This window comes from Jaculus jaculus, chromosome 6 (assembly GCF_020740685.1).
Source record: "Jaculus jaculus isolate mJacJac1 chromosome 6, mJacJac1.mat.Y.cur, whole genome shotgun sequence".
NCBI classification, from domain to species: Eukaryota; Metazoa; Chordata; class Mammalia; order Rodentia; family Dipodidae; genus Jaculus; species Jaculus jaculus.
The window spans coordinates 60,662,840-60,689,700 of record NC_059107.1 but is presented as its reverse complement, the minus strand read 5'-3'; the positions used below and the strand labels follow the sequence as shown (position 1 = coordinate 60,689,700).

Below are 26,861 nucleotides of genomic sequence, written 5' to 3'. Positions count from 1 at the left end.
GAAACAGTGAAGGACCTGCCATTGCAGAGTAAGGGGCAGGCGCCACTGAGGTCCTATGAATGCCATCGGCTGATATGCAAGACAGTTTCTATATTTAGCTGCTTAGGTGTTAGAGACCCTGGAAGTGAGGTCACAGACTTGAAAAGGCAGGTGTGGTACTGTAGGAATTAAGGGCCAGGACTAGAATGGCAAGAGGAATGTTTAGGCTAGGTATTCCTGGAAGGTAAACATGCATGGGTTGTAGGTATTAAGTGCCCCAAGGAGGTAGAACCATTTCTAGTGAGGAATGGCAAAGGCATGGGCAAAGGCAGAAAGACTGAGTGGACTTGTGTGTGGCTGACTTTGAGGGAAGCTGGTATGGTGACCATTGTCAGCATCTGTCCATCTGCACACAAAGGTGTAGACTCCTTTTCTCTGCCTCTCTGCATTTAATGAAAATAAAGATGTCTGAACTTTGACTGCCATATACCCATGTTTAGCACTTCTCAGTTGGCTTTGCAGAATTTAATTAAACAAAGAATTTAGTGCTCCTTACTGCATTCACCTGAGTGAAGAAGCATGTTGTCCCCACTTGCATCAGAGGTAGTCTTTCTGGAGGACATTCTCATGTGGTAAGGCGGTACCTTCCCAGAGAATTCATGTAGGAAATCACATCAGCTTCAGAGACAGCTGCCCCTTTCTCCTGCTAATGCAGGCAGTTGCTGAGAAATTCCACAGTCTTGGGCAGGAAACTGCAAGTTGTGTGGCAAGCTCTTTTACCCACTGAGCCATCTCCTTCCTTACATTCTTTTAAAAAAATATTTTACTTATTTATTAGAGAGAGAGAGAGAGAATATGGGCACATCAGGGCCTCTAGCTGCTGCATACAAGCTCCAGATGCAGACACCACTTTATGCATCTGCTTTACATGAGTACTGGAGAATCAAACCCAGGCCATTGGGCTTTGCAAGCCAAGCACTTTAACCACTGAGCTATCTCTCCAGTCCTCCTTACAATCTTTTATAGAGACCCTCGCTGAGACCCTGTCCCTCTGCCTTCCATTCAGCCCTTTCTCATCTGCTCTCAACCCAGCCATGCTCTCAGACTTCCACCCTTGCATGTGGTCACAGTTACAATGGCATCTTTGGGAGACTCAACCATCTCATTTCTCAGCACCCAGGATCCTTTGCCCTAGTGCATCGTTTTGTTTGGGGAAGGAATAGAAACCTGCGTGAGGGCACAACCAGGTCCAGGTTATGGACCATATGATGCCCAGGGCCCTTTAAAAAAATAAAACAGGGCTGGAGAAATGACTCATCAGTAAAGGCACTTGCCTGCAAATCCTAACAACCCAGGTTCCATTCCCCAGTACCCATGTAAAGTGAGATGCAAAAAGTGGGGCATGCATCTAGAGTTTGTTTGCAGTGGTTGGAGGCCCTTGTGCACCCGTTCTTTCTGCCTCTTGTTCTCTCCATCTCTTTCTGCTTGCCAATAAATAAATAAAATACTTTTTTTAAAAAAAGTACAGGACTGGAGAGATAGCTTAGCCATTAAAGTGCTTGCTTGCAATGCTAAAGAACTCAAGTTCGATTCCCCAGTACCCACATAAGCCAGATGCACAAGGTGGCACATGCCTCTGGAGTTTGTTTACAGTGACTGGATGCCCTGGCACACCCATATTCATTCTCTCTCTGTCTCTCTCTCTCTCATAAGTAAATAAAAATGCAACAACTCAGGAGGCCGAGGTAGAAGGATCACTGAGTTTGAGGCTAGCCTGAGACTACATAGTGAATTCCAGGTCTGCTTGGACTAGGGTGAGACCCTACCTCAAAAAAAAATTTTTTTTAATTTAAAAAATCAAAACAGCTTGCTTGATAAGTAATTCATATACCCTATAATTCAGCCATTTGAAGTATACCATTCAACAAGGTCTTTTTGGTCTATCTTTTTTTTTTTTTTTTTTTTCAAGGTAGGGTCTCATTCTAGCTCAGGGTGGCCTTGAACTCATGGTGATCCTCCTACCTTGCCTCCCAAGTGCTGGGATTAAAGGTGTATGCCACCATGCCTGGCTGGTATATCTTTTTAAAAAATATTTTATTTATTTATTGGAGAAAGAAAAAGGCAGATAGAGAATGGGTATACCAGGGCCTCCAGAACTCCAGGTGCCTTTACCACCTTGTGCATCTGGCTTATTTGGGTACTGGGGAATTGAACTTGGGTCCTTAGACTTTGCAGCTAAGCACCTTAACCACTAAGCCATCTCTCCAGCCCTCTTTTTTTTTTTGTAAAATATATGCAATATACTATTTGCTATTTCAGTCATTTTAAGAGTCCAGGTTAATGGTTATAGGTATATTCACAATGTTACACAACCATCACCACTGTCTCTTTCCAAAACTCTTTCCTCATAAAACCCAAGTGAAACTGCCCCATTAATAGTAATGCCTCCTCCTCACTTCCTCAGGCCCTGATAACCTGTAGTCTATTTTCTGTCTCTATAAACCTGACTCTTTCAGGCACATTTTATTAATGGAATGATGCGGTATGTGTTCTTTTGTGTATAGCTTAGTTCACTTAATGTAATGTTTTCAAGTTTGCCCATGTAGTAGTATATGTCAGAATTTCATTCTTTTTCACAGATGAACAACACTCTGTTGTACCACCTTTTGTTGGTCAGTCCATCTGTTGATATCCACTTGAGTTGCTTCTGCCTTTTGCTCATTGTAATATGTTGCAGTGAACATATGTGTGTTTCCAAGTTCCACACCCAGTACCTGTGGGTTTATTCCAAGGCAGAGAATTGCTGGATCACACCAGGTGTGGTGGCTCACACCTGTAATCTTAGCACTTGGGGGTAGGCACAGGACGATCAGAAGTTTTAGACTATCTTTAGCTATACAGCAAGTTTGAGGCCAGCCTGGACTACATGAGACTGTCTCAAAAAAAAAAATTGCTGGACGGTGATATATGTTAACCTCTTCTGCTCTGCTTTTTAAGGAACCACAAACTATTTTCCACAGTGCCAACCCCTTGCTTTTTAGATACATACAGGTGTGCTGTATTTTCTCTACCAGTGCTTTAGAACAATATTAAATTCTGCCAATATTTCCAGCTTATAGTTTCATCTATGTATTTTGACCTATTGGTCACCCAGTGTCTTTTATTTTTGTAAAAAAAAAAAATTCTCTCTTTAAAACTATTGTGGAGGGGGTGGCGCTGGAGAGATGGCTTAGCAGTTAAGGCATTTGCCTGCAAGGCCAAAGGATCCCAGTTCAATTTTCCAAGACCCACATAAGCCAGATGCACAAGGGGGCGCATGAGTCTGGAGTTTGTTTGCAGTGGCTGGAGGCCCTGGCACATCCATTTTCCCTCCCTCCCTCCCCCCCCCCGCTCCCTCTCTCTCCCCCTCTCTCTCTCTCTCTCTCTCTCTCTCTCTGCTTTCTCTCTATATATATTAAATATTTTAAAAATGTGTTTCTTGCTCTCTAATGATAAGCCTTTTGCCTGTGCACTTGCTGTCACTAGGATATGAAACCTGTGGCACACTGCCCTAAGACTCACCTTGCAGGCCTGTGCACATGAGGGATATAGCACTGTGCAGAGGACACAGCTGTCTCTCATAGGTAATGGCTTGGCCCCATACCTCTTACAGGTGATCCGCAGACACACACTGGAGGAGAAGCTGCTGTGCCTGGTACGGCACCGGGCAGGCCACCACTGCCAAAATGCCGTGATTGTCATACTGATTCTGGCCTGGGAGGGCATCCCTCGCAGCCTTGGAGACACCCTCTACCAGGAGCTCACAGATACCCTCCGGAAGTACGGCAACCCCACCAGCCGGAGATGTGGCCTCAACGATGAGTACGTGGTAGGATGGCAGTGTGTGGGTAGGGGCAGGAGGGCCAGGGTTCCCTGGAAAGCAGGCACAGGGATTCTGGGCAGCCTTTACGTAAGTTCACCTCCTTAACAAGTGCACCAAAAATGCGTGCATCCCACAAGTACATGGTAGTGGTATTTACAAAACCTACCTTGATTGAGTTGTGGCCATATTATTAAGAGTTTGTTTATTTTCAGTAAAGTTATACTTGAGGGTATATAGTTTGGAATTTTAACTGTGTCTATAGCCATGTAGCCACTAGAACCACAGTTGAGACAGAGTACAGTTTTATAACATACATACGCAACTCTTCTGTGCCCTTTGCCCCCAGCTCTTCCCCTGACCCTCAGCAACCACTTGTCTCTTCCTGCCCCTTTGGATTTGCCTTTGCAGGAATGTCATATCAGGACTGGGAAGATGGCTCAGTGGGTGCAGGGCTTGCCACAGTAGCATGAAGACCTGAGTTCAGATTCCCTGTACCCATATTTAAAAAACAAAGCCAAGCATGGCAACATGTGCCCATAATAAACCCCAGCACTGGAGAGGCAGACACAGGAGAATCCATAGGGTTTACTAACTAGCTTATCTAACCACATCAGTGAACTCTAGGTTCAGCAAGAAACCCTGTCTCAAAATAAGATGAAAGATACTGGACATTGACATCTGGCCCTCACATGCACAAACACACGTGCACACACACAAACACACATACACATGGAAAAAAATAAAGTCACATAGAAGGAGTCACATGGAACATAACCTTTTGAGTCTGGCCTCTTCCACTGAGCATGGCAAAGGGCTCTGTGTTGACATGTGTCACTGACTCATTCCTTTTTATCATTGAGTGGTATTCTACTATGTGGATGTGTCACAGTGATTTTCCATTCCCAATTCAGGGACCTTTGGGTTGTTTCCACATTTTATTGAGCGTTGAATTTTAGGCCTGTCAGCATCTAAGCTGTAGCAAGCAGGTATGTTCAAACCCTGGGAGTTTCCTGCTTGGAAGTCTGTATTGGAGCTGTCTGGGATGTTAGAATTAAGGCACAGCATGAACCTTACTGAATGTTCATTTGCTTACCAAATCTCAACCACAGACTCTGATTTGCTCTTCATCTTAGGGCAGATGCCCAAGCGAGCTCCTAAGAACTACTTAAGGGCTGGGAAAAAATGAACCCCAGTCAGTGGAGAGGCTGCTGGTTACAAGGTCTCAGTAAAGCCTCCCCTTAAGGAAGGAAAAAGATTCCGGAACAGAGAGATTATGTCTGTGTGTCTCACCTGTGATGTCTCTTGCAGCCGGACCTGTGCTTGCCAAGGTAAAGACCCCAACACCTGCGGTGCCTCCTTCTCCTTCGGCTGTTCCTGGAGCATGTACTTCAATGGCTGCAAGTATGCACGGAGCAAGACACCTCGCAAGTTCCGTCTCACAGGGGACAACCCCAAGGAGGTAAGCACAGCATCCCATAGCATACAAGGGCCCTTCTTACCCTTTCCCATCTGGGTTGTTAATAGCCAAGCAAGAGGTGGTAGGGTTGGCACACAGAAGCAGCAAATGCACGTTGCCTGTTTTCTTGTGTTTTTTTAAGCCTTATCTTATATAAAATAAAGTATGTGTCTAGAGGTATGAAAAATTAGACCTACTAGCTGTAGATCTCTTAGGCCCTAGCAGGTTAAACAACCTCTATAAAGTAATTATTCTGGATAGTTGAGATACATACTCAGATTTCTCATCTGAATTTGATCCTCTTGAAGGGTTATTTCTTCTAGGACATCTTTTGAAGTGTAGGAAGAGGAGTAGGAAGGAGGGACTTTGTACCCACAAGTGGCTCATTGAGTGTTCACTGGATTTTCTGTGGCATCTCTTGCACTGTCTGGTTGCTGGGAAGATGTTCCAGGCATTCATAAGGTCATCAAGGCCCTCACTGTTCCCAAGCTGGGAGGCCTGGTCATGACAACCAGGTGCAATCCACAAGTACCACTGCTGAGTGTGATGCCTGGGACAGGCACTCCAGGGTCTCCACTGCATGTCCCGCTGAGTTTGTAGGATCCATGAGCATTGGCTCAGGCCACCTCCCTATAGCCATTTTTCCTCAGTAGCCCATGTTGCAATGGCCATGCCAATAAGTAATCTCAGCGTTCTAAGCACAAAGCAGCAGCCCCCTCTCACCTTCCTGCACTCTTGAAGGACTGGGGATTGGCCCCTCTGCTGGGTTCCAGGCAGGCATGTTGATGCCTGTCTCATTCTCCAAAGCCCCAGGCTGCTAGTATTGTCTTCCCACTTTACCCCTTGAGCACTTTTCTGTTCCACAGCCCAAGTAAACATCCGTGTTCCTGACTTTCAAGCTATGTTCTTCATAAGTAAAAGGAAACATCTTAAAATTGAAAACTCTCTTTTCCCCTAAGAGTTGGTTTTTAGACTATAACATGAACTTAGAATAGCTAAATTTGATACTAGACTTTTATAAGCTAGGATCCTCCCCCCATAAAGCAATCAATGCAATTGCTCCAGTGAGTGAAGGAGCCCCTAGGGCCACCAGGACCTAAGGATGACGGAAAAAGATAATGTCTTAATTTCTCCCACATAGATCTGACTCTTGCCAGCCACCATTTCCTATGTATTTACTGTATGCTGGATGTCAAAGCTGTCTCAGTTCATCTCAGGACTGCCTCATGACCGAGGCACTGTTCCCTCACAGAGAAGCTAATGGCTTGTTCAAGGCCTGTGGCTGGTCCATGGTGAAGGCAAGGTTCAACCCCAAACTGCCTCTACAGAGCTCACCATGCCTCACCCCAGTGCTGAGGAGCTTTGAGCCCAGTGTACTGGCGGCAGTATCTAGACAGCAGCCAGGCCTTGTCACCCTGTGGATAGGTGGCTGAACCATTCTCCCAGTTTCTATCTCTAGCACTGTGGGGGGAGATGTGTATGTGCTACTGTTTCCCTCCTGCTTCATAAACTCTGTATACCTGAGCCTGTGGCCTCCTTGAGTTTCTTTCTGCAAGCCCTGCTTAGCTACCATGAGAGGCCAGAGAAGAAATAGAAAACTGGGCATGGTAGTGCATGCCTTTAATCCCAGCACTTGGATGGCAGAGGTAGGAGGGTTGTTGAGAGTTCGAGGCCACCCTGAGACTACATAGTGAATTCCAGGTCAGCCTGGGCCAGAGTGAGACCCTAACTCACAAAAAAAAAAAAGAAGAAGCAACAGAAGCCTAACACTTTGCTGCATATGTAGTGGGGTGGCTGCCTGTTGGTGTAAAGCAGAGTTGTCCATTGGAACTTGCCCAGATAATGGAAACATTTTCTGCTGACTATTGCGGTGAGTCACATGGAGCTACTGAGGGACCTGACTTGTAACTTATTTGCATTTTAGTAGGCACATATAGTAGTTTGGGCCTAGTGATTAAAGCTTTGGAGCTCATCTGACACCTGGCTTGTAACAGGCTCTGGGCTGACCAACCGTGAATTTCCAGCACAGTCTCGTCTACCTCTATTTTCCTTTCCCTAACATGGAAAGGGGATCCACACCTGTTGCTCCACATTTTCCTTCTTACCATTCCACACCTGTGACCCAAAGTACTTGGCACAGAAAGCAAGGGCCTGCTCTGTTGTCCTAGGCTGAACCCTGGTAGCTTAGCAGTCAGGATGACTATAGACCTTTGGCAGTGACTTTTCGTGGGGTACCTCATTATGCCCAACTTTAAAATAGTCACTACAAAGGGAACACTGTAAAACCCCAGTGGCACCTAGCTTCCTCCCTTCCTAGTGGCACCCAGAAGTGGCTCTGCACAGGGCTCATTCCCAGAGTGGCTTGCTGGGTAGGGCCACTCTGGATCTGTGTGGCTGTTCTTTTTTGCAGGAAGAAGTGCTCCGGAAGAGCTTCCAGGACCTGGCCACCGAAGTTGCTCCCCTGTACAAGCAGTTGGCCCCTCAGGCCTATCAGAACCAGGTACTGGGCCTGTGCCTTTCCCTTCCACATCCCATTGAGCCTAGGCTCCCAGAAGGTGGCAGTTCAGGTTCCTTGGTGTTCTTATCAGAAGAGCTCAGACCAAAGTGACAAGACACTGTACTCATCCCCACACCATACACCCTAATCCCTGCCTCCCCCATGGCCCTGTGCCACCTCTGCTCTGCTTTCTACCACTGAAGCCCTAGTTCCTTCAGCCCCACACCTCCCAGATGATAGCAGTGCCTTTATTCAGAGGCATTTCAATCAGAAAGCCTTTCTCTGTAGCCCAAGTTCAAGGCAGATGTGATCTTTACTCTGTCTCCTGCCAAGTCCTAACTCCCAGGTATAGCATCAAGGTCACTCACCTTAAGGCCCATAAGCAGCTCTTCTTGGCCATTCACAGGTGACCAATGAGGAAATAGCGATTGACTGCCGCCTGGGGCTGAAGGAGGGGAGGCCCTTCTCAGGAGTCACAGCCTGCATGGACTTCTGCGCCCATGCTCACAAGGACCAGCATAACCTCTACAATGGGTGCACCGTGGTAAGGAAGCCTAGGTCCCATCACATCCCTACCTGTGGGGTGGTCTCAGGTGGGGGAATCAGAAGGGACATGGGGACTGAATTAAAGATATGTGTGTGTCACCACACCCAGCCCATATATGCTTGTTTTTAAAGGAGTTTTTTTGTTGTTGTTGTTCATTTTTTATTTATTTGAGAGTGACAGACACAGGGAGAAAGACAGATAGAGGGAGAGAGAGAGAATGGGCGCGCCAGGGCTTCCAGCCTCTGCAAATGAACTCCAGATGCGTGCGCCCCCTTGTGCATCTGGCTAACGTGGGACCTGGGGAACCGAGCCTCGAACCAGGGTCCTTAGGCTTCACAGGCAAGCGCTTAACCGCTAAGCCATCTCTCCAGCCCTTAAAGGAGTTTTTGAAAGTTTTAATTTATTTGCAAGCAGAGAGAGAGACAGACTGACTCTGGGCACATCATTTGTGCCCAGTGAAAATGAACTCCTGAGTGATTCTAGATCCAATCAAGTTCACAATATTAACCATTATAGAAAATAAAACAACACAATCAAAATAGAGGAGCCAAGCAAAGTGGGTTTTAGAGCAGCATGGTATATAAAGCAGCCTTGCTGTGTGAAAGCATGTGTCGCTATGTGTATGCAGTCAGGCGTCTGAGGGTGATCATCAGAATGTTCACAGTGCATAGTGGTCTGACTGTGGCAGTATTTTTGTAAGAAATTTTTTGGGCTACAGAGGAGGCTTAGCCATTAAAGGTTCTTACTTGTAAAGTCTGGTGGCTGGGGTTTGGTTCCCCAGTATACATGAAAGGCATAGTGAGTGCATAGTGCATGTATGTAAAGTTTGTTCTGGTGTGTACATACTTACTTTCACTTTCTTCTTTTTTGGGGGGGTCTTCCGAGGTAGGGTCTTGCTCTAGCCAAGCCTGACCTGGAATTCACTATGTAGCCTCAGGATGACCTCAAGCTCATAGCAATCCTCCTACCTCTGACGCCCAAGTGCTGGGATTAAAGAGGTGACCCACCATGCCCAGCTGTTTTCTTTTATTTATTTATTTATTTATTTATTTATTTATTTATTTATTTATTTATTTATTTATTTGAGAGCGACAGACACAGAGAGAAAGACAGATAGAGGGAGAGAGAGAGATAGGCGCGCCAGGACTTCCAGCCTCTGCAAACAAACTCCAGACGCGTGCGCCCCCTTGTGCATCTGGCTAACGTGGGACCTGGGGAACCGAGCCTGGAACCAGGGTCCTTAGGCTTCACAGGCAAGCACTTAACTGCTAAGCCATCGCTCCAGCCCAATTTTTATTTATTTATTTGTTTTGTCTTTCAAGGTAGGGACTCACGCTAGCCCAAGCTGACCTGGAATTGACCATATAGTCTCAGGCTGGCCTTGAACTCATAATTATCCTCCTACATCAGTCTCCCAAGTGCTGGGAGCAAAGGCATATGCCAACCCACATCTGGCACCAGCTCTTTTCTTTCTCTCCCTCCCTCCCTTTGCAAATAAATAAATTTTTAGATGTTTTTATTTACTCAAGAGAGATAATGAGTGTATATGGACACACCAGGATGTCTCACTGCTGCAAACGAACTTCAGACCACTTTGTGCATGTGGCTTTACATGACAAGCAAACACGGAGCCTTCAACTCAAATCCTGAGGCATTACTTGTGATCAAGGAATGATAGTCTGAATATCCAAAGATGACTTTATATAGATGATGAAAACCAAATACTATAAAAAAAAATTTGGCACAAGGCAGAAAATTCACTAAAGAGGAAAGACAATTAGAGAATTGTGTTAAAATATTCCAAGATTTGTTTTAATCAAGCTGGATGTGGTGGTACATGCCTTTAATTTCAGCACTTGGGAGGCAGAGGTAGGAGAACTGCCATGAGTTCAAGGCCACTCTGAGAATACAAGACCCTACCTCAAAACAAAGTATCAAGACATTCAGATGAGGAAATGAAAGTCCTCAAGAAAGAATGTTCCAATCCCAGATTCCTGGAGAGAGGAGGGTTGGCATGATTCAGAGAAGCACCAGGCTGGGTCAGGAGCACAGGGGTCCTTTACTGTGATGTCCACAGGATGATTGGGTGATGCAGGCAATAATGAGTAAGTTCAGGATTGGATGGTTTGGATATTTTGAGCAGGCTCTGGGCTGTAGAGGACATTGTCTAGGACTTGGTCTTGGCATGATTTAGGGCAGGAAGAGATTTGGTTTATTGTTATGAGCTTGATAAAATAGTAGTTGTGGGACAGGTCTACATTTTTTTAGCTCACTCATATATCAAAGGTGTCTTTTCCAAAAATCTTTGCCACCTTCAGGAATTAGCTAGCTCTGGGAGGAACCATCTCTCCAAGGTTACTGTCCTAAATACCACAGCCAAAACAGGAGGGGAAAAAACAAGTATAGGTAGTAAACTTGAAGATAGCCTTGTTGTAAAAATGGAAGCCAGCAACAAGATACATTTTTAATAATGTGCAATGTGTTTTTGTAAACACACAAATGAAGCTTTTGGAGGGCATTTTATCAATATGTGGCAGGTATACCTCATAGTATCTGTTCTAAGAAAGCGTATTAACTGCATTAAGAAAATAATGAAGCTGCTACAAAACAGCATGTATAGTATCCTATTTAATTACCAAAAAGTACTGTGTATATATGTATGCATGTAGAACCCAGGTTTACAATGATTATTCCTAGGTAGTGGGGTTGTGGAGATCATTTTTCAATAAAGATGAAAATTAGCTTAAGAGCAAAGAAACTGTGTTAGGGTTCAAGCAGGTCTGAGGCTTGGCTGGGTGATGCAGTGCAGTGGCAGCATTGCTGGGGTGCACCAGAGCGGTTCCCATTCCCAGCCCAGCCCCAACCCCTTGTGCGTCGTCTCCCCCACTCTTGGTTGCGGCAGGCCGTATGAGATCACATGGCCGATCCACCTTGGAAGCTGCGCTGCAGACTCTGTTAGTGTGCTGTTACTGTTCAGAACCTAGAGACTGTGTGCATGGCTGCTGCTGGGACTGTGTGGGGAAGGAGGGCACATGTCCGGGAACACTGGTGTCTCCCTCTCAGCATGGCCTCCTTGTCTTCTGTCCCTCCACGGGCCAGGTCTGCACACTGACCAAGGAAGACAATCGCTGTGTGGGCCAGATCCCCGAAGATGAGCAGCTGCATGTGCTCCCCCTGTATAAGATGGCCAGCACAGATGAGTTTGGCAGTGAGGAGAACCAGAAGGCCAAGGTGGGCAGTGGGGCCATCCAGGTGCTCACCGCCTTCCCTCGGGAGGTCAGGCGCCTGCCTGAGCCTGCCAAGTCATGCCGCCAGCGGCAGTTGGAAGCCAGGAAGGCAGCGGCTGAGAAGAAGAAGATGCAGAAGGAAAGGTTGAATACTCCTGAGAAGATCAAGCAGGAGGCCCTGGAGCTGGCTGGGGTCTCTACTGACCCAGGTGAGTGCAGAGGGCACTGCCAGGGCAGACATGGCTCCCTTTCTCAAGTTTTCTCACCCCTGCATTGCATGCTGACTACTGAGGAGGGGATGTCCTGGGGCATCTCTGCACTATGCCCATCAGAGGGGTGCCTAGTGCCAAGCAGACTGGTTATCTTCAGGAATGAGCTTCCTAAGCTGGAAGAGAGTTTGGGTTCTCAATTAGCATGCTCAAACTCTCAGTCTGGGCAGAGTGGTGTCATTCTAGGACCCATGGGTAGTTGTGGGTTATGAGCGCCTGAGTTCCCATTTCTCTTCAGCAGCAGTCAGGGGAGGTGGCATGTCAGTGGAAACTGAGGAAGCTCACTAGGGTCAGATAAGAAGGGAGGTGACAGCAGAGTACAGTGAGCTCAATACAAGTGGCTTCCTTCCACCTCTGACAGGGTGGGCCTGTGTACCGAGGGAGCAAGTCTAGGCCCAGCTTAAGCTCACCTCAGCACCTCACCTATCCTGCCTGTACTGAGAGAGAGGACGTGTCTCAAGAAAGGTGGGAGGTTCCATCCACTGTCCTCCACCCAGGCCTTGCCAGGCTGTGGGTCTCTTGGCCCCCTTTTCACCTTGTCTTTCACTTTCCCTCAGGCCTGTCTCTGAAAGGTGGCTTGTCCCAGCAAAGCCTGAAGCCCTCCCTCAAGGTGGAGCCACAAAACCACTTCAGTTCCTTCAAGTATAGCAGCAACACAGTGGTGGAGAGCTACTCGGTGCTGGGCAGCTGCCGACCCTCGGACCCCTACAGTATGAGCAGTGTATACTCCTACCACTCCCGCTATGCACAGCCTGGCCTGGCGTCTGTCAACGGGTTCCACTCCAAGTACACTCTTCCCTCCTTTGGTTATTATGGCTTTCCATCCAGTAACCCCGTCTTCCCCTCCCAGTTCCTGGGTCCTAGTGCCTGGGGACATGGGGGTGGCAGCAGTTTTGAGAAGAAGCCAGACCTCCATGCTCTGCACAACAGCCTGAGCCCTGCCTACAGTGGTGCTGAGTTTGCTGAGCTACCCAGCCAGGCTGTTTCCACAGATAGCCACCATCCTGCCCCTCACCACCAGCAGTCTGCTTACCCAGGCCCCAAGGAGTACATGCTTCCCAAGGTCCCCCAGCTCCACCCAGCATCCAGGGACCCCTCTCCTTTTGCTCAAAGCTCCAACTGCTACAACAGATCCATCAAGCAAGAGCCAGTCGACTCTCTAGCCCAGGCTGAATCTGTACCCAGAGACCCTGGTAAGATAGGCAGAACACCTGTACCGGAAGCATCTCAGAACGGGGGTCCCAGTCACCTATGGGGACAGTACTCAGGCCCAAGCATGTCCCCCAAAAGGACTAATAGTGTGGGAGGCAGCTGGGGTGTGTTCCCTCCTGGGGAGAGCTCTGCCATCGTCCCTGACAAGCTTGGTTCTTATGGGGCCAGCTGTTTGACCCCTTCGCACTTCGCTGACAGCCAGTGGGGACTGTTTGCCGTTGAGGGCCAGCAGCCCAACCCCCACTCCGGAGGACGGCTCCGAGGCAAACCGTGGAGCCCCTGCAAATTTGGGAACAGCACCTCGACCTTGGCTGGCCCTGGCCTGACGGAGAAGCCATGGGGTCTAGGGGCAGGAGAGTTCACCTCTGCCCTGAAAGGTGGCCCTGGTTTCCAAGACAAGTTGTGGAACCCCATGAAAGTGGAGGAAGGGAGGATTCCAACCCCAGGAGCCAGCCAGCTGGACAAAGCTTGGCAGGCCTTCAGCATGCCCCTGAGCTCCAGTGACAAGCTTTTTGGAGCCTTGAAGTCAGAGGAGAAGCTGTGGGATCCCTTCAACCTAGAGGAGGGAACAGCTGAGGACCATGCCAGCAAGGGAGCTGTGAAGGAGGAAAAGGGTGGCCCTCGTGTGGAAGAGGAGGAGGAGGAGGAGCTGTGGTCAGACAGTGAACACAACTTCCTGGATGAAAACATCGGTGGTGTGGCTGTGGCCCCTGCCCACGGCTCCATCCTTATTGAGTGTGCCCGGCGGGAGCTGCATGCCACCACCCCTCTCAAGAAACCCAACCGCTGCCACCCCACCCGCATCTCGCTGGTCTTCTACCAGCACAAGAACCTCAACCAGCCCAACCACGGACTGGCGCTCTGGGAAGCCAAGATGAAGCAGCTGGCAGAGCGGGCACGGCAGCGGCAAGAGGAAGCTGCACGACTGGGCCTGGGCCAGCAGGAGGCGAAGCTCTATGGGAAGAAGCGCAAGTGGGGGGGTGCCATGGTCCCTGAGCCCCAGCACAAGGAGAAGAAGGGGGCTGTTCCCACCCGGCAGGCACTGGCCATGCCCACAGACTCCGCGGTCACCGTGTCCTCTTACGCCTACACGAAGGTCACTGGTCCCTACAGCCGCTGGATCTAGGTGCCAGGAGCCAGCGTACCTCAGCGTCGGGCCTGGCCCGAGCTGTCTCTGTGGTGCTTTTGCCCTCATGCCTGGGGGCGGGTTGGGGGTGCAGAAGTCTTTCTATATCTACATATATGGATATGCCTATCATATATATGTATTTATGGTCCAAACCTCAGAACTGACCCGCCTCTCCCTTCCCCTTCGTCCCCAGCACTTTGAAGAAGAAACCACGGCTGTCGGGTGATTCAGTGATCTTAATATTTATATCTCCACATTGTTTTATTTTTCCTCTTGTTTGAGGGGGTTTTATTTTCCCTTTGTTTTTAAAACTTTATCCTTGTATATCACAATAATGGAAAGAAAGTTTATAGTGTCCTTTCACAAAGGAGTAGTTTTAAATTCCATTTAAAATGTGTATTTATTGGGTTTTTTTTTTAAGCGACAATAGTAATGGTAAGGGATGGGCAGGAATGGCCTGCAGTGCTGTGCCTGCCTGGTGAGCCCAGCCTCCTGGGAGCTGGCGGTTCTCTCGGCCATCTGCCACTCACCAGCCAAGGGCAGCATTACAGCCCCAATCCATTCCTCCCTCCCACAGGCAGAGGGGCCCTTGTAACCCGTCCTCTCCAAGGACAGGAGAAGCTGTAGACATCGAGGGGCCCAGCCTAGAGGTGCTGGTGTAGATCTCCCCAGAAACCAGGTTGGAAGTAGACAGCTTCAAGCTTGCTAGTCTCCACACTGAATCCTCTGTCCGTTATTTATCAAGTCACATGATGTCCTGGTTCGCTAGGTAAGCACCTCATGCTGGAGTAGGAGTCTAGAGGTTCCTGGGAGCCCTTTCCACCACATTGATAAGCCAGTGAGTACTGAGCTGAAGGAAGCTTAGTGGCAATTTAAAAATTGCCCCACAGTTTGATACTGAAAAAGGGCTACTGTATCTTTACAAACAAGAAGTTGAACCCAAGCTGTGAAGAGTCAGCATGGCTCTGTGCGGTGCTGTGGTGGTGCAAGAGCCTGGTGCTGTAGAATTGTGCTGGGACTTTCCTGACTCAGGGCAGGGGGTGTCCTGTAGGAGCTCAGCCAACCAGTGTAACAGCAAGTCACATGCATCGTCCTTATTCCTGGATCTCCACATTGGACTATGGTGCATGCCTCCCAGCCTGCACGTTCTTGGGTGTGCAGGGAGTGGCCTACACTTCATCTTAAAGTACAAGAGTCAAAGATTTTCAACAGGTTGCTATGCTTTTCCTCCCTTGTGGGGGCCAAGTCTCCATTGGATCACTTTCTCCCCTTCCTTGCTCCTGTAACACCCATTCTAAAATCCTGGTGCATTCATTAGTTCATTTGAGAATGCGGTGCTTAATTTTTGTGACATTTGTCGAGAGGTTGGGCCGACAGGTAGAAGCAACGCTCATCTACAGCAAGTCAGACTTCTTAGAGTGTTTGTTTTTCCTGTGCTGTTAGCAGCAGTGGTACCAAGCTACTCATGTGGACGTGGGGGGAGGGCTTCATTGGGACACACGGTGGGATATGGCCATGTGGTGAGTGACAGCCAAGCCCTGAAACATCAGAAGTTTGTTAAGCAGTTCTCTTCAGATGTGGTCTTCATGAATTGAGTTGAGCAATCCAGTGACAGTGCTAAAGGCAAGTTCCTGAGCATCCCTGTGCCTTGTGCCAGAGCTGAGAGCCGAGCGGCAGGGTGTTGACTGTAGCCCTTCGGAAGCGCTGGCAGAGAGTGGCTGTTAGGTGTCCTGAGCATTTTTGTGGTCTGGTTTTAACTGTAAATAATGAAAAGAGTTTTTTAAGCACTTTTGCCTAGACTTAAACAGCAACTTGAAAAAAAAAAAAGTACATTTTAACATGTAATTGTGGGAGAAATTGTAAATAGTAGCTGAATATTTAACGTGCTTTGTCTATCCTTCACTTTTACCATATTCTGTAAAGTTGCATTTATTTTACAGGACAAAAATGAAATATTATTGCTTTTGAAATAAATACCCAAGAGCTTATCAGGATTTAGAATTATTCAGAATTCAGATTTATAGGAAAACCTCTGACCTTCCATTTGACAAGCTAAAGAAGGCAGAGTCTTTAAGGAGCATGCTAATTTTCTAGTTTTGAGGAAAAGTTGGGTCCTTTAAATGCTATTTTGCTTATCGCATCAGTACTTTTACACAGGTCTCATTTGATTCCGTGCTTAGGTAGATGCGGGGGTGCCTTGAAAACTTCATTTTAAATGATCTTAAGCAAGAAATACGATATTTTACGAAGCATTTGGAGAATGTGACCGTCTGTATGGCCCGTGGAAGCCCCAGGTTGGCTGTTGGTTTGGAAGATCCTGAGTGTAACCAGGTGATTCGGATACTTGGCAGTGTGTGAATCTCTCTGACGTGTGTTCAGTATACTCTTCCCCTCACCACCCTTTGGTAGCAAAGCCATTAGATGAAAGGAGAAACCAATACAAGTTAAAAGCATGTGACGTCTTTCCCTCAGCCCACATAGCCTTGGTTCATAAACTCTAGGCCCAAACCGGGCTGCTGCAAGGCAAGGTAGGAGGCAGTCTGTGTTGACCTTCCTGTGTCCTCCTAGCAAGCACTGTCCAGGGCTCAGGGTGCTGTGTCCACACTTGAGCCCATGCTGATTTTCACACTACATGTATAACCTACCTCAAATCTCAGTCATTGAAATGAGCATGCTTTAGACGTGTATTTAAGAAGTAACTATGCACAGCTCTCTATCCCCCCCCCTTGCTGCTGAAGGCTTCTTAAAGAGGAAAATCAAATTTTTATTTTTTACAGGCACTATCATTTTTTAAGTCTTAAAGATGATTGACTGACATTTTTATCATGAGAAGAAAAATAAAGCCATTGCAACTAAAGAAACTGACAGCATGACCAAGTTTTAATAGTAATAGTCTAGCAAGGGAAGACCATTGCGTCTTAGAGCCATCTCCCCAGTGTGCCCATCTGCAGACACCATCCACATGTAGTGCAAGTGTTTGGTTCCCTTTTTTGCTTTGTTTTGTTTCCCTGCCTGTTGCATGCAAAGGAAGTACTTGTGAAGTTCTATGCTAAGAGATTTTTTTAAGATGAAAATCACTTTGCAGCAAGTTCTCACAGAATAACTGGTGCTAGCTCAAGAAACCATCTTCCTATTAGCAGCTCCAATAAAGGTGTTGCATGGGTTGGGGGTTAGCTCGGGGATATGGCTTTAGCAGGGCTTAAGCTCCTGTCCCCCAGCCTCCTGGGTGCTGCTTTGCCTTCTCACTGATGTGACAGTGGTGTGCATGGAAAAGGACCCCTCCTGCCCCTCTGGTCTTTCCACCGGCCTTTTGGGAACAGTCTTTGTAGAGCTAGGGATTGCTAAGTGCTAAAGTAAGAAAAGCAGAGCTCTGTTGCTTTGTATCAGACAGTGGGAGATGTGTGAGGATGGTTGACAGTGAGGATGGAAACCTGACGTCACTGAGAGGAATCCAGCCAGACTTTCTTGACGTTTAACCACCTCGAGATCTCAAACCAAGGCCAAGCTGGTGGAAAACTCTGATATATCCCTGACGTGCCTCAACCAATATCTCTTTCCTTTTGTTACTGAAGTGTGTTTTATGGACTAGGAAGCATTTTTATGAATTGAAATAGTCTAATAAAATGGTGCTATGGTGTTTTAATGTGACTGTCCCTGATTCTGTCTTGCTGAGGTGCTAATCAACATTTTGAAACCACAACCAACCAAAAACAAGGTGGGCTCCAGTCTCTCGGCTCTTCCCCTCCCTCCTCTTTTGGTGCTGTCTTCTTAGACCCCTGTTTACCATGCTATAATCTGCTCTGAGCAGTCCCCCCGCCCCCACCCTGTTGGTTTTATTGTTCTTCCCTTGGTGGCCAAAGCAAGGCAGGTGGGAAGGGCAGCTCAGCCTTTGCCGGGCGAGCGCTGTGGGTTTGTGGTCATTTTCTCAGGCCAGGTTAAAAAAGGGAGGGCAGTGGCTTTTGACAAGGGGAGTTGGTATTCCTGCTCTTCTGCCAGATTGGGCAGATTGCTAAGCCTGGAGGGGACTCTGAGGTACAGAGGGATCCTACCTCCCCTTACCCAGTTGTGGTGGCGGACAAAGGCTTATGCCAGCCTTTGGCTTCTGCCACTCATTGGCAGCCCCTCATGTTCAGACTAACGGCAGAAGCTTGCTTTCTCCCTTGGTGCCACCAAGGCTGCTTTTTAGTTGGTGCTAAATTTCTTATGTCCACATAAGCTGATGTTTTAAGAACTCAACCACACGCTCCATTTTTGCATCATCCATTGTCACAATATTTTTTTTAAATACCTCAAAAAAACAGGACATTGTGACAACTTTGATAGATTCCATGAGGGTTATGATACCTGCAGGCTATCCATTTGGTGATGTACTTGACCTTGACACATTTGGGGTCATTTTTGTTTCTCATTCCTCAGTAGTTACAGTGGCAGAATGCCTAAAGAAAGGAGCATGGTTGGATTTTTTCATTCTCTTAAGTTTTGCTTTTGGATAAAATGTGAATTTCTGCTGCCCATCTCATTGAGCTTTCTCAGCCATTATTGCTGTCATTTGAATGAGTCCTTCAATACCTAGTTTTATCTGCTGTCCTACATGGCCAACTTTGCCACACCTTGGACCAAAATAACACATTGGGGGTGCACACCTCTGCCCAGGTTCACGGCCCCACCCGGCTCCGCATAGTTGTTTCTGAGAGCGCAGACTGCCTGGTGCCCCCAGCTTTCACAAGGGCAGAGCAATGGGCTCTTCCCCTGAGCAGGGACCTTGGTATGATCACCAAGTCCAAAGCTGATTTGCGCCTAAGAATCAGTGAGCTGTGCAGCCTACTCTTAACTTGCTTCTGTTCCAGTATCAGGGATGTTTTCTGCAGGGTAGTGGTCATGCGCTCCTCATTTTGACTACCCATCATTCAGGAGGACTCCTCACTGTTCACATGGGAATTTCAGATACTAATTGACGATTCAGACATCCCAAATTTTCTCAGTTCAATGCCTTTTCTTTTTTCTTTTGAGGGGGAATAAAGGGAGAAACAAACAGGAGTGATGTCATTTTATTTAAAGAAACAAGGACCGGTTGTCTCATGGCATATTAATGCATTAGATGTAATCTAGAACCCTTGTAGCTTTCGGATGTGTTTTATTTCTTAACTCTTTGAATTCCTGTTTGGTTACCTGGCTTCCAGTGGAGGTGAACTTAACAACCATACTTGAATATTCCGTCTTGACTTTGTAAACTGTGGCTACTTGAAATGAAGTTTATCTGGGGTTGATGGATGAATGGTAGATTTTTGCAATGTCTCAAGGCAATAGGATGTGTATTATTAAACTGTAGATATTCTTAGTACAGTAAATTTATGCTGATAATTTTATTTTGTATAATTTTTACCTTTTTGTTAATATTTTTTCCTTCCACTTTATTGGTTTGCCTCCTGAGCTTCCCCTCCTTGCCTCCCTTTTCCCCCAGTGTTTCAGTAAATTTAATTTAGGGTGCCTAGAAATTGCAAGTATGTATCCTTTTTTGATTTGTATTTTATTATAATTTACACAAACAATGGAGTTTGTGAACTGTATTACTCCTGGTATCTTTAAAATATTGTGGGTGTTTTAATAAATTTTATATTTATTTTTTGCACTCAAATTCAGTGTGGGTCTTTTTGTTCCACGCCCTCGTCTCGAACCAGAGCTATGCTTGACTGACTGAGCTATCTCCAGCCCCTCCCACCTTGTCTTGATCGTCATCTTGTCATCGTCCCTACCCAGCTACACTACTTGGCCAATGAGCCACTAAAGGTGCAGTTTTCATCAAACTGGCTCACAGTAAGAGTTGTGCTATGTGGGGCATCTTGCACAGATAAGGCTATTTGAAAATCTTGCTTTTGTCTATGGCCATACCACCATGAACATACCTAATCCCATTTGCAAAACTTGCATTCTAGCCCCCAGAGACCTCCCTGTCCAGCTCATCGAAGTCAGTCTGCTTACCTGGACACTGGTCCTAAAAACTAAATGGAACGGTCCTGTATTATAATGCTTCTCACTACTTCCCATTTAATGTAGATCTCAGGACACAGCATACAACTTTGTTCCACATTCCCACAGGACCTGGGCCCAATTTATATCCCTCCTACCTTATGGGCCTCTTTGTGCAGTGTTACCTTCTTGGTGCACACCCCAAGGTGGCCTCTTGAATATGAGGAGCCTCCACGCTGGCAGTAGCAGTAGTACTAGTAGACTTGCTTCTTTTAAATTGTTATTTACATAAGCTAGAAAACTCCAAATAGCCAGACATGGTGCACGCCTTTAATCCCAGCACTCAGGAAAGCACTTAGGTAGGAGGTTACTGAGAGTTGAGGTCAGCTTGGGCTACAGTGAGACCCTACTACAAGAAGAAAATAACAAAACAAAACAAACAAAAACAAAATGGGGACCTCTGAGCTGCCTGATCACCTAGAAACTTCTAGCTGCTAGTGAGTTTCCCCTCAGCCAGGCCCAGGCTAAGCCAAGGGGAGGGCTCCCTAGCCCTTAGTCTACACGTAGGCTCTTTACCCCCTACAGTTCCCCATATGGCAGGAGCTCTTTGAATTTTCTTTTCTTTTTCTTTTTTCAAGGTTTTCCCACGCCCTCCATGTGGGATCTCTAGCCACATGGTTGCCTTTCCTTGACTCTGTACTTCCCTCAATAAACATGACAATTAAATTTTTTTAAAAAGGGGGGAGGGAGCAGGATATGGTGGCACTGCACTTCCTTGGCTGTGAAGTGTGTTCCTTGATCAGAAGCAATGCTGTATGGAATACCATGATAATGAATAAGGCATTCTGTAAGTCCCCGATGGTTCTTTTGGCAGAACCAAGGTGCTGGCTGATCACCCTAAGGAATGCTACCATATCGGGGGCTCAGAGTTGGTCTCTTCTGCTGGCAGATTTGGCACTCAGCAGCAGCCATGGCCAGGTCAGCCTTAGTTAGTGGAAGTCCATATTGTTGGGCCCATGCACAGCCTACATCCCTGCCACCATGGCCACTTTGTTTATGGCCCATTGGGCAATGACAGGGGTAGCTGAGGAAAGATGTTGACCACTCTCCACAGAATGGGTCACCTTATCTACTTGATTATTAAAGTCATCCTCTGATGAGGTCACTTTTTCATGAGCATTAACATGGGACACAAGTATCTTTAAATTTTTTTGTTTATTCTTTATTTGAGAGAGACAGACAGAGAGAGAATGGGAACACCAGGGCCTCCAGCCACTGCAAACCAACTCCAGATGCATGCACCACCTTGTGCGTCTGGTTTATGTGGGCACTGGGGAATCAAGCCTCAAACTGGGATCCTTAGGCTTCACAGGCAAGCGCTTAAGTGCTAAGCCATCTCTCCAACCCAGGACACAAGTATCTTTATATCCTTTGCCCATTCAGAGAGTTCTATCCACATACACCTTCCCCAAATGCCCTTCTCACCAATTTTCCAATTGTGTTCCCTTCAAACCCCAGACCATCCAGCCAAACCATTGGCCACAGCCCATGAATCAGTGTATAACCGCACATTTGGCCATTTTCCCTTCCAAGCAAAATGCACAACCACGTGCACTGCCCATAGTTCTGCTCATTATGAAGACTTCCCTTCACCATAGTTCTTCAGAGTTGTCTCAGAAAGCGGTTGTAATGCTGCAGCTGTCCACTTCTGGGAGGTGCCTGCATAACATGCTGAACCATCTGTAAAGCATGCCTAGTCCTCTCCTCTTCAGTCAATTGATCATAGGGCACACCCCACGATGCCATAGGTGCATGCTTGGGGACAGAAGGCATTGCAACCATGGGCATTTGGGCAACTTCCTCATGTAACTTACTTGTATCTTCAGGGCCTGCTAGAGCCCGATCACATACACACCACTTCCACTTGATGATGGATGGCTGCTGTGCACATCCAACTTTATGGCCTGGTGGGTCAGATAACACCCAGCTCATAATGGGCAGCTCAGGTCACATAGTAACTTGATGGCCCATTGTCAAATGTTCAGTTTCCACTACGGCCCAATAGCAAGTCAAGAGCTGTCTCTCAAAGGGAGAGTAACTGTCTGTAGATGATGGCAGGGTCTTGCTCCAGAATCCCAAGGCCTCCGCTGTGATTCACCTATGGGGGCCTGTCAAAGGCTCCATACAGCATCCCTATCTGCCACTGATGCCTCAGGTACCATCAGATCTGCTGGATCATATGGCCCAAGGGGCAGAACAGCCTGCACAGCAGCCTGGACCTGTTGAAGAGCCTTCTCTTGTTCTGGGCCCCACTGAAAACTAGCAGATTTCTGAGTCACTTGGTATATGGGACAGAGTAACACACCCAAATGAGGAATGTGCTGTCTCCAAAATCCAAATAGGCCCACTAGACGTTGTGCTTCTTTCTTAGTGGTAGGAAGGGCCAGGTGCAGCAATTTATCCTTCACTTAGAAGTAATATCCCTGCATGCCCCGTACCACTGAACTCCTAGGAACTTCACTGAGGTCTAAGGTCCTTGAATTTTAGATGTATTTATTTCCCATCCCCTGGTGTACTTATGCTATACCAGCAACTCCAGAGTGGTTGGCACCTCCTGCCCATTCGATCCAATCAGCATAATGTCATTGATATAATGGACCAATGTGACAACTTATGGAAGGGACAGGTAATCAAGATCCCTGCAAAATAAGTTATGACACAGGGCTGGAGAGTTAAGGTTATATTAAGGTATATTGAGGTAAAACTGTAAAGGTATACTGCTGACCTTTCCAGCTGAAGGAAAATTGCTTCTGGTGGTCCTTATGGGCAGGTATTGAGAAGAAAGCACTCCCAAGATCAATAGTTCCATACCAGGTACCAAGAGATGTGTTAATCTGTTCAAATAATGAAACCACATCTGGTACAGCAAGCTGCAATTGGAGTCACAACTTGATTAAGTTTCCAATAATCCACTGTCATTCTCCAGGATCCATCTGTCTTCTGAACAGGCCAAATAGGAGAGTTAAAGGGAGAATTGGTGGGAACCACTAACTCTGCAGCCTTCAAGTCCTTTATAGTGGCATTAATTTTGGCAATTCCTCCATTTTTGGTTCACCATTTTCCCTGTTAGTGGTAGCTCCAAGGGCTTCAATTTGGCCTTTCCAACCATAATAACCCTCACTCTACAGGTCAGGAAACCAGTGTAGGGGTTCTGCCAACCCCCAGGTATATTGATCCTAATGCACTCTAGGACTGGGGAAATAACTACAGGATGAGTTCAGGCACTCACTAGACCCACTATCAGTCTAACATTTGTCAAAACCCCATTGATTTCGAGGCCTAATTATTTCCTTTTCCCCATTGTACAGTTTCCCTAGCAAAAGGCCATAGGGCCTTCTGAGGAAGGATAGGAGTAAGCTTAATATTAAAACTTTTGGGGAGCTGGACATGGTGGTGCACACCTTTAATCCCAGCACATGGGAGGCAAAGAAGGAGGATCGTTGTGAGTTTAAGGCCACCCCGAGTCTACATAGTGAATTCCAGGTCAACCTGAGCTACAAGACCCTACTTCAAAAAAAGGGGGGGGGGTTGTAGGAGGGTCCTTCCTCAAGTAGACCCAGGACCACCCCTTCATTCAAGGGGCTCTGGATCTGTAAATTGGCTCAAGTCTGGAAATTGTTGAAAAATGCCTTGATTCTCTGTTGCTGTTATTCAAAGTAGCCTTTCCTTCCTTTGTGTTGGAACTTTTCTGCTTATACAGATCAAACAGGAACTTAGTAGGGTTCTTATCTAGTTCACTTCTAGGAGCACTATGATTAATCAGCCATTAATGTGGGGGTTCCAGAGCAGCAGGCAGGTAGTTTCTGGCCAGGGAGGATCAGGATGACCCTTAAAGGGAGGGATCTTAGGATGATCCTATGTCACATCCTTTCTATGCCTATCTCAGCTCACTTTGCCTGCTTCAGTTGCAGGATTTATCATTTGCCCATCTCACTGAATCAGATCTCTCTTGTGCACACACTCTGCCCAGGTGTAGATAGATTCCTCCTCTGTGCTCAAGCCAATTGGCAGGGGCATCTGATGGTGCAGGTGTGTCCAGATGAACTGAGCTCTAATTCTAAAGTATATCTTCTCTGGCCCACGTAGACACTACCCCCATGCCTCGAACTGTGGTAGCAACACTTTTGAAAGTCAATGCATTGGTAAGATTTCCCTCTCCCAACCTGGCAACCATCCAGAATGGGAAGGGACACTTACTAGTTTTATTACTGTCCTTAATCTTTTTGGAAGTGCAAGCTTTTTTAAACAAAAAATCCCTTTCATGTGTGTTTTTTATTTTAAATCCAAGATTTGTGTTCGTTTACATGGGCTCCTGGACTGTGTGGCTTATCTCCCTTCTCCCCACTTTACCTTCCCTTCCTCAGCTCTTTCCTATCTCCCTGTGGTAAATGAATAAAAAGTAACATTTAAAAAATCATTTTATGCAATCGAGGTCAGAGGGTGGCGCTGCTCGCTTGCAGAAGGTGGGAGCCTTTTTGCCATAGCTGCCGGGCCCATCCCCGAACAGAACCAGGATGCAATGGTGTACGTGGGGGTCTGGACGAGAAGGTTAGTGAACCACTACTGTGGGAGCTCTTCCTCCAGGCTGGGCCCGTAGTCAACACCCACATGCCGAAGGATAAGAGTCACTGGTCAGCACCAAGGCTATGGCTTTGTTGAATTCTTAAGTGAGGAAGACACTGGCTATGTCATCAAGATTATGAACATGATCGAACTACGGGAAGCCAATACGAGTGAACAAGTCCTCGGCTCACAACAAAAACCTGGATGTGGAGGGCCAACATCTTCACTGGGAACCTGGACCCGGAGATCGACGAGAAGCTGCTTTATGATACTTTCCGTGCCTTTGGGGTCATCCTACAAACCCCCAAGATTATGCAGGACCCTGACACAGGCAACTCCAAAGGCTATGCCTTTATTAGTTTCGCTTCCTTCGATGCTTCGGATGCAGCAATTGAGGCCGTGAACGGGCAGTACCTCTGTAACCGCCCTATCACTGTGTCCTATGCCTTCAAGGACTCTAAGGGTGAGCGCCACTGCTCAGCTGCTGAGCGGCTGCTGGCGGCCCAGAACCGGCTCTCCCAGGCTGACTGCCACCATCAGCTGTTTGCAGATGCACCCCCTCCACCCCTTGCCCCCAATCCTGTGGTATCATCATTGGGATATGGGCTTCCTCCTCCAGGCATGCCTCCACCCGGCTCCTTTCCACCTCCTGGAGCCCTCCCACCTGAAATACCCCCAGCCATGCCTCCGCCACCTATGTCTCCTGAGGCTAAAGAACATAGCCCCCAGCAGCAGGTACCCCAGGGGCTGGACACCCTGGTCATGGACATTCACACCCTCATCCATTCCCACCAGGTGGGATGCCCCATCCAGGTATGTGTCAGATGCAGCTGGCCCACCATGGCCCCCATTGCTTAGGACATCCTCATGCTGGGCCTCCAGGCTCTGGGGGGCAGCCACTTCCCCGACTGCCTCCTAGAATGCCTCATCGTGGACCTCCTCCAATGGGCATGCCCCCCCCCAGGACCACCATTTGGATCCCCCATGGATCACCCAGGCCCCATGCCTCCACATGGTATGCGTGGACCCCTTCCTTTGATGCCTCCTCATGGATACACTGGCCTCAAGGCTTGGGGTCCCAGGTTGTACCCAAGAACCACAAATTTATCCATTACAGTACTGTAATGGGAAGGACAGCTGGTTGGTTAAAACTAGGGGCTGTCTCAGGAAGAGGCTAGCCCTGACACCAAGCTCCAGGGGCTTAACTTGACCAACCACAATATTTAAATCCTATGAAAGACCCCCTCCCAGGAGAGGTCCAGGTTGTTTGTGAAAAAAACAGGGCTAGGCTCCTAGGCAACAGATATGAAGTCAGATCATCCTTGATTTCTAGCAAGTACAGACTTTCCTGTGTGTTTTACTTTCAGGGACCCATTCACCCTAACTGCCTACTCCCTCTCAGTACCAAATGTCTACATGAGTCATACCATTATGGGCATTGTTTTGCTTATGCTGCCCATTACAGTAAACACACTCACCTTGCCTTTGACAGTTCAGCACTGTCACTTGGCCCTTGTTACTCCAGTATCCAGTTAGACCCATTGCATCTAATTCAGATAATGTGGCAAGGGCGGTTCACACTGCCGGGCTTCTTTACGTGGTATGGCAACTGCTGGGCACTTTCAGTCTGCTGGGCTCTCCTCACAGATCTGTTTCTATAGTCTTAGTGAAGGGCACGTCTTCTGGGCCAACCATTCTGGGCGCCAAGATGAGTTTACATGGCAAATCCACTCCAGCATTCCAAGTTTTCTGAGCCTTTTAATCCCTTCATCAATATTAAGCCAAGCCTGATATAGGCAACTCGCGCACATTCACAGTAGGCCATCTTTGGATCCATACTTCAGCCAATCAATCAAATAAACTCTTGGCACTTCTTTTAACTGCATGAGCTGTAGTGTTAAATCTACAATCTCTGCTGAATGGGCCTATTTCAATAAATTCAGTGTGATCTAATCTTATACTCCTTCTTCTATCACCCTACACCCTTCAAATCCATTCACACACATATTCCCATGCTTCTGTGTATACAAGTTAGAAAACTCTTGAAGTTAGGGATATATCTCATCTTCTTAAGAGTCAACCTTTCTATCTCA

The 26,861-nt window shown here is 47.2% G+C and overlaps 1 protein-coding gene and 1 pseudogene across 6 annotated transcripts in view; both read left to right on the top strand.

Annotated features, from left to right (window-relative positions):
* The window catches only part of Tet3 (tet methylcytosine dioxygenase 3), a 147,064-nt gene extending 131,027 nt beyond the window's left edge, over positions 1-16,037 (top strand). For all 6 annotated transcript variants that reach the window (XM_045153220.1, XM_045153219.1, XM_045153222.1 and 3 more), the window contains 6 exons: positions 3,632-3,840; positions 5,150-5,300; positions 7,708-7,797; positions 8,201-8,338; positions 11,441-11,777; positions 12,395-16,037. In XM_045153220.1, coding sequence (XP_045009155.1) covers positions 3,632-3,840; positions 5,150-5,300; positions 7,708-7,797; positions 8,201-8,338; positions 11,441-11,777; positions 12,395-14,175 — 2,706 coding nt within the window. In that variant the 3' untranslated portion in view covers positions 14,176-16,037. The remainder of the gene's footprint in view (positions 1-3,631; positions 3,841-5,149; positions 5,301-7,707; positions 7,798-8,200; positions 8,339-11,440; positions 11,778-12,394) is intronic.
* A 325-nt stretch (positions 16,038-16,362) lies between these two features.
* LOC101603343 lies at positions 16,363-25,893 on the top strand (annotated as a pseudogene).
* The last annotated feature ends 968 nt before the right edge of the window (positions 25,894-26,861 follow it).